General features: G+C 38.8%; 1 protein-coding gene across 1 annotated transcript; it reads left to right on the top strand.

Moving 5' to 3' along the window:
* The first annotated feature begins 1,036 nt into the window (after nt 1–1,036).
* PTH (parathyroid hormone) lies at nt 1,037–1,491 on the top strand. The gene is made up of 2 exons (XM_004613584.2): nt 1,037–1,122; nt 1,230–1,491. The coding sequence occupies exons 1-2, from the start codon at nt 1,037–1,039 to the stop codon at nt 1,489–1,491; spliced, it is 348 nt and encodes a 115-aa protein (XP_004613641.1).
* Nucleotides 1,492–7,292: the final 5,801 nt, after the last annotated feature.

The following is a 7,292-nucleotide window of genomic DNA, read 5'->3' as shown; positions in this document are numbered from 1 at the left end:
CACTTCAACCCTTTGAACTATCTGTCACTCCCAGGTATCAATTTGATATTTATGGTTACTATAGCAATACTGTAATGAGATTAATAAAGAAGAAATTAGCTAAAATAGATAATTAATGTAAATCATTTTAATAAATTATTATTAATTTAGCAGCATGTGATAGCTACCCTGCCCTGCCACCGCAGTGCTCTGCCAATGCCGTTTCACTGAGATTTAGCTTTAATTAATACATCCACATTAGCTTTGTCTTTTTCTCTTAATAAAAAGAATTAACCATATTCAAGAGACCAATAAACATTTAGTCATAAATAACATAATTCTAGGGTGGAAATTTTAACAGTTTCTCTCATTTGATTTAAAACATATATAAAAGTTTTCACAAGAATTCTCAAAAAAATGGGGCTGGAGTGATAGCACAGCAGGGAGGGCGGTTGCCTTGTAGGCAGCCAACCCGAGTTTGAATCCCAGCATCCCATAGGGTCCCCTGAGCACCTCCAGGGGTGATTCCTGAGTGCAAAACCAGGTGTAGCCCCTATGCATTGCTGGGTGTGACCCAAAAAGCAAAAAAAAAAAAAAAAAAAAAAAATCTCAAAAAAATACCTAGGAAAGTTTTTGGGTTTTTTTTTGAGAATTAATCAGACTAATCTAGCTAATTTCTACCTCATATGATGTGTATATAAAATGAACAGGAAGACTGGAGCATACAGCAGGTAAGACACTTGTACAAGGCCAATCAGAATTCAATCTCTGGTATCCCATAAGGTCCCCTAAGCCTGCCTGGAGTGATCCCTGAGTAGAGTCAAGCGTAAACCGAGTAAAACCAGGTGTGTCCCCCAAACCAGAATGAAATAAATAAAATTAAGAAAGAGACTGTAATGTAGCTGTAAAATAGAGGCTTGTTTCCAAAAGGCTGTCACGAAAACCTATCTGAGACAATGTCATACTGTATGCCTAGTTGTATTTTAAATGTAAACTACTATAGTTTGACATATTAAAAATATTCAAATTTTCAATTTTGCTTTTTCTCTCAGTGAAGATGACAACTGCAAAAAACATGGTCAAAGTGATGATTGTCATGTTTGCAATTTACTTTCTTGCACAATCGTATGGCAAGCCTATCAGGTAAATACTACACAAATTTATTCTGCATTTTTGTGGGCATGAGAATTTGCAATAATGGCTTTGCAGGGAGTTAACAGAGTGGTTCTCTTCATTTCTGTTTCTTCTAGGAAGAGATCTGTGAGCGAGATACAATTTATGCATAACCTGGGCAAACATCTGAGCTCCATGGAGAGGGTGGAGTGGCTTCGGAAGAAGCTGCAGGATGTGCATAATTTTGTTGCCTTTGGAGCTCCCATTGTTTACAGAGATGGTGGTTCCCAGAGAGCCAGAAAAAAAGAAGACAATGTCTTGATTGAGAGTCATCAAAAGAGTCTTGGAGAAAAAGACAAAGCTAATGTGGATGTATTAATTAAAGCTAAGTCTCAGTGAAACGGCAGTAGCAGAGCACTGCGGTGGCAGGGCAGGGTGGCTATCACATGCTGCTAGAGTTTTCGAATGCCATTAAAATTATCAAGTGCCAATGTTTCTAAAAATAGGAAATTTTACTTGTAATTCATCACTAACCACGTTAGCTGGAATTCTAATTATATAGTTCTATTTTATTCACTTAAGCACTGTTCATTATTCTATCTCTAGAGTTTATTCTTTGTAAAATGTGTCACTACACAATTTATAAAAGAATAAAATTGCACCTTTTAACTTCTCTTTCGTCTTACAATGAAAAATAAAAATTTAATGATTATTATTCCAACTTAATGAAGTCTTTCTTTCTTATCAAGTCTTTTGACGCTGAGTAACCATTAAGTTGAATTTATCATGGCTCAGTAGAGCAATGCAATAATGTTTCTTAATTGTGAGTTCATATTTTAATATTTTGAATATCACCCTTTTAATTTTACCAGGGTGACAGGCCCCCAAACATCTCAAAAAATAGATTTCAACTTTGTTTATTTTAGGAAAGGAACTTAAATACTCAGTAAGGAAAAACAGAATTGTTTGATATATGAAGCCTTTGTACACAAACCCAACATTGATCATATTTCTAATGTGGACCCTTAATTTTCTGCAATATAACAGTTCTTGTATTATTCATCTATAATTTTATTTATCATTGACAAATCTAAATATCTATGTGGCTCTTATTTGTCATATAATGTATTAGGCACTAGGCATATAATGGTAAGTAAAACCATCACAGATCCTGTCTTCTTGGGGCCTATAACTTACTAGGGAAAACAAGCATTGATTTATTATTAACTATGATAAGTTCTATGAAAGAAAGTCAGAAGGTATTTCAGAAAGATGAATTAAAGTCCTCATCTGTTTAGATCAATGACGTACAGCAGAAATTTTGATGGTTATAAAAATGTTTTATATTCTGTGCAGTCCAATACAATAACCATGTATGTTTAAAATGTGGCTTGTGAGCTGGAAAGATAGATAGCATGGTGGGTAGTTTCAAGTGGGTGACCCGAGTTCAATCACTAGAATTCCATATGGTTCCCTGAGCACTGTTAGAAGTGATTCCTGAGTGCAGAGTCAAGAGCAACTGCTGAGCAGTGCCAGGTGTGTCTCCAAAACAAAAGTAAATTAAACCAAAAAAAAAAATGTAGCTTCTACTACTAAGAACTAAATAAGATCCCATCCATAGTCTCAAAAAGTTCATGTTCAATGAGGAAGACAGAGAGAAAAATAAATAATTATAATATTACATGTGACTTGCAAATACTATGAGATACACAGAAGAGATAACGTATCTAATATAGGGGAAAACTGAGATGGAACATCAATGGAACTTTTTGTAATATTAATGAATGTTAATAAATTTATGCCATTCCAGTAGAATTGATCTGGTTTGGGTTGCAATGCAAAGAAAAGACCCTATTTTAGTTAAATTAGAAAGGGATTCAGTACAGAATCATTGTGAATGCTAAAGAGAACAGACTTTATATTAAATTTTGAGAGCGGACTCTCAAGAATGCTAAAGAAATGGTTCTTTACTATCAGTAACTATATGATACTGTCTCAAGACTGCTCTGATCAGAGGGCAGCCTCTTAGACTCTTACTGCTCTGGTTCCAGAAATATTATACCAAGCATAACCCACCCCAGTAAAAATGGATATTCAGCACTCTGTCTCTTGATGCTTAGTCAATGCCTTGCAGTTGGAATCTTTCTAACACTAGCCTAGATAAACCAAACCCCACAATAGAGCTTGCAGTAGGATTGAAGAACCTTAATATTAGAAGTCTATCTCTTCTCCATCCTTAGCTGCAGAGGAAAATGCCTGGATAGTTTTCTCAGCTATATAAACTAGTGATATCTAAAGAGCTGGGGGGTGGTGATGTATGATTCTTTAGTCCCCTTGTATGCTGTTCTACTGAACAGAGAGCGCGTCTTCTTGAGAGATTTACAAGTAGCAATATTTGTAACTTCTGATCTTTATGTAATCACTGATCTTTATGGATTATAGTTTCACCCGTTCTGGGGATCCCAGAGAGGAAGAGTAGGCCCAGAGGCTCTGGGGTGGACATCTATTCAAAGGTATATGAATGGCAACCATCAGAGGCATGAAAGAATGAAATGTCCAAGAAAGATCACACCTGCAAGTTTGAGTTTACATAGAGAAGAATACTGACTTTGGTGCCAGAAAGTCGCCCACATTCCACTCCTTACCCCATTCAGAACCCCAGAAAAGATCCCTTCTTGATATGCAAGTTAATGCAAATATCCACAGCCCATTCCAGTGTCCTCCTCAACTTCCACCTCCCAATAGTAGGAACCAGGTTAAAGTGGGAGCACCCCAATATGCAAATTAGTACAAATGGACTCTGGTGGTGTGGTCTGACTAAGAATCACTTGAGAGATTAGAGGGAGAGCAAATTTTATTTACATACATAAATAACTTGACCTGGTTGATGTCAAAATGGGGTGGAACCACGAATGCAGTTCACAGGGATTATATTGGTTAGATACAGGACACTGTATCTAACTAATTCTGTGAGAACAATTTTCTCATCTAACATACACAATGATTGCTAACATATGCAATGTTTTGTGTAATCAGTGACTTATGCATTCTATTTTAGGTTCCATATGAATATTTACTGTTTATTTCTGTGACCCTCTTTCATTCCTGCTCAAGCAACCTGAACAGTCTAGTTCTTCTGCTCTGTTCTGATCATATCTTTGTGATTTATAACCAGCTAGAATGGGTCACTCAGAGGTCCTGCCTTGAGTTTCCTGCTTCTCTGTTCTTGATTTTCCCACTACAGTACTATTGTCTGAGCACACTCAAATACAGTGCTCTGCAGGTCAGTAAGAGACTATGGGGAAGTTATTGGCCATGTATGAGTCACAGTCATACTCACATAGACTCTTACGGCCACGTAGCACACACTCAACTCAGCTACCAGTTTTCTATGGGGTCATGTTGGTGTAATGCCTCTGGATCAAGAGGGGTCAGGACTCTGGCAACCACTGAAAAGGCCACTTTGATTCTTACTCTTTGAAAACGTGAAGTGGTGAAGCAAAAATCATGTTTGCAGAATGTAAAACAGAAACCTGGGAAATAGTTGGGGCAGATGAGACAAAACAGTTCTTTGCTGAGCTTTGTTGCCATAGCAACGATGCCACTATGGTTTTTTGGTTTTGTGCTTTTTTGGGGTACTGCAAATTAATGGAACACTAGAATCCTCCTTAATGTATTTTGCTTCATATATTGTTGCCCACTCAGTGTTCAAGTATTGGGACAAGGAGTAGAATTGTCTATTGCACCATCTTGCAGATGTCACTAACATAGAGGATGTAACTAGCATAGAGATCATTTGGGGGCTCTAATTATTTTCTTCTACCAGGGATTTTGTCTATTTCTGCAATATAAAGTACACATATGAATGCACACACATGCATAAAACTTTTACAAATATCTATTATAACATACAAATTTTAGTTTGCTCTCTTCTAAGAAGAATCCAGCTGCAATTTCCAATCACAAATATATTAAAATTATGTTAGTTTTAGGAAAAACTTGTCATCTGTATCTGCTTCTGCTGTACCTTGATATACTGTTTTCATATAGTGATTAGGTTACGTTAGTCTCTTCTGGATTTTCTATTTTGTTTTGAGATTACTGTGAAATATTTACATCTATGACTTTAAGCTTATATGCCAATTGAAACTGAATGAAAATAAATCTCAAATTTGTTCTAGGTGATTCCAATACTACTCTTCTCCCCCTCCCCCTAGCCCCGACACTACTTTTTTTTTTTTTTTTTGCTTTTTGGGTCACACCCAGACATGCTCAGGGATTACTCCTGGCTCTGCACTCAGAAATTACTCCTGGTGGTGCTCAGGGGACCATATGGGATGCTGGGGATCGAACTGCATGTAAGGCAAACGCCCTACCCGCTGGGTTATTGCTCCAGCCTCCCACACTACTTTTTCTGTGTTTTGAGCCACACCCAGCAGTGTTTGGGGTTACTCCTGGTTGCTACTCTGGGAGTATTCCCAGCAGTGCTCAAGAGACCATTTGCAGTGTAAATCCTGCAAGCACAGCATGTGCTTTAGCCCCTTGAGTCATCTCCCAGGCCACATTTCTTTCCCACATTTTGTTGTTTAGGATTTTGCCACTTCCAAGTGAGTTTTCTGTCCCTTTTATAGGAGATCCTTTAGTATTTCTTACTAGTCAGTACTCTGCCATGGCTATAACACACCCAGGACTGAGGGGGCCTGGACAGTGACCAGAGCTTAACTGTTGTCTTTGTCCAGCAGTAGCTGTGTCAAAGTTTGGAAGGTAATTGGTGAGTGTGAGAATTCTGAGTGAGCTTGAGTGTGAGAAGCAGCTGTTGCACCATGCAGACCTTGGTGCAACTGGGGGACTTGGGACATGAGTGCATGTCAGCAAATGGGGGATGAATTCATAGTTAAAAGGCTGAGGTCAAGCAGAGCTGCATGGTGTTTGGTAGTAAGAGGTGACAAATATTCAGCAACTCTGAGTGGGTCAAGTGTACATCAAAGATTATACCTCTGGTATACCTATGTGCCAAGACTGAGCAGTCCAGATGGCAACCAGAGGTGTGCAATCACTAGCTAGCATCCAAGTTCAAATAGGCTTGGAGAGGGCCAAGTCAGGGTTCATGATTGCAAATTCCTGGAGGTATCCGTGTTCCCAATTCAAGAGGTCCTTAGTGGCACTCAGGGCTTTCAGGTTGCCAAGCCCAGTGTGACTATATTTCCTTGGTCATGTAGAATTGGGTAGTGGCTAGGGCAGACTTAAAGAGGCTGGACCCTTAGTCACAAGGCACGCTCTCCTGTGGAGCATCACCTGCAGAGGGTCCCCTTGCTAACTGGCTTCTCAGGAAGTTCCTGCCAGTTTTCTGTATGTAGAGATTTGGTTTGTTAGCAATAAGATTCCAGGTGGACTGGGTTGGACTAAACCATTTGTTAGATGTAAGCAATCTTGATAAATGTCCTTGAAAGTGTATCTCAGCCTCCCGCTAATTCAGTTACTTTCTAGAGCAGAGTGGAACTCTCCTCAGGAATTTGAACACTGGGATCCAATATGGCATCCACAATCAAGATGGGTCCAATAAATGATTTTGACTTCTGTCTTTAAAATTTTAATTAAATTTATTATTTGGCTTTGGGGCCATGCCTAGCAGAGTTCAGGGTTAACTCTTGGCTCTGTGCTCAGGGGTTACTCCTGGTTGTACTCAAGGGACCATATGAGTGCTGGAGATTGAACCCAGGTCAGCTGCATGCAAGGCAGTTGCCTTACCTGCTGTACTATCTCTCTGGCCCTAGCTTTTGTTTTTATCTGATTGCATCTTTCTTTTATTTCTTTAAACAAATTTTTTTTTAAGTAAAAGCAGATTTGGAGCTTTTTCGGAAGAGGTATGAGGAAGAGAAAAGTGAGAGTAATGTGTTCAAGAGAGAATACATACATCTCCAAAGATGGAGAGAGTCCCTACACACTCCCCAGAATTAGATATGAAAGCATGAAACTACATATCTCAAGAGGGGAGATGCCAGTGACACATGTGCTCAGGTGCCACATGTACTTGGCCATGTGGTCATAAGCAGCACATAGGATTGGGCAATATATATGTCTATCCTATTGTTCTAGTTTTAAGTATAAGATTGTAGGGTTGGGATATCAAGTGTTTTGACACGATTTATTCCTGTTTTCCAAGGCAAAGTTCCATACCTAAAAGTTAGAGGTGGGGGGAA

The sequence above is a fragment of the Sorex araneus genome, chromosome 6 (assembly GCF_027595985.1).
Source record: "Sorex araneus isolate mSorAra2 chromosome 6, mSorAra2.pri, whole genome shotgun sequence".
Taxonomy (NCBI): domain Eukaryota; kingdom Metazoa; phylum Chordata; class Mammalia; order Eulipotyphla; family Soricidae; genus Sorex; species Sorex araneus.
The sequence above is the reverse complement of the archived record's forward strand: the minus strand, read 5'-3'. Positions and strand labels throughout refer to the sequence as shown.

Coding starts and splice junctions, on each gene's coding strand:
- PTH (XM_004613584.2), top strand. CDS start 1,037: ATGACAACTGCAAAAAACATGGTCAAAGTGATGATTGTCATGTTTGCA. Junction 1,123..1,229: donor TCGTATGGCAAGCCTATCAG/GTAAATACTACA, acceptor TGTTTCTTCTAG/GAAGAGATCTGTGAGCGAGA.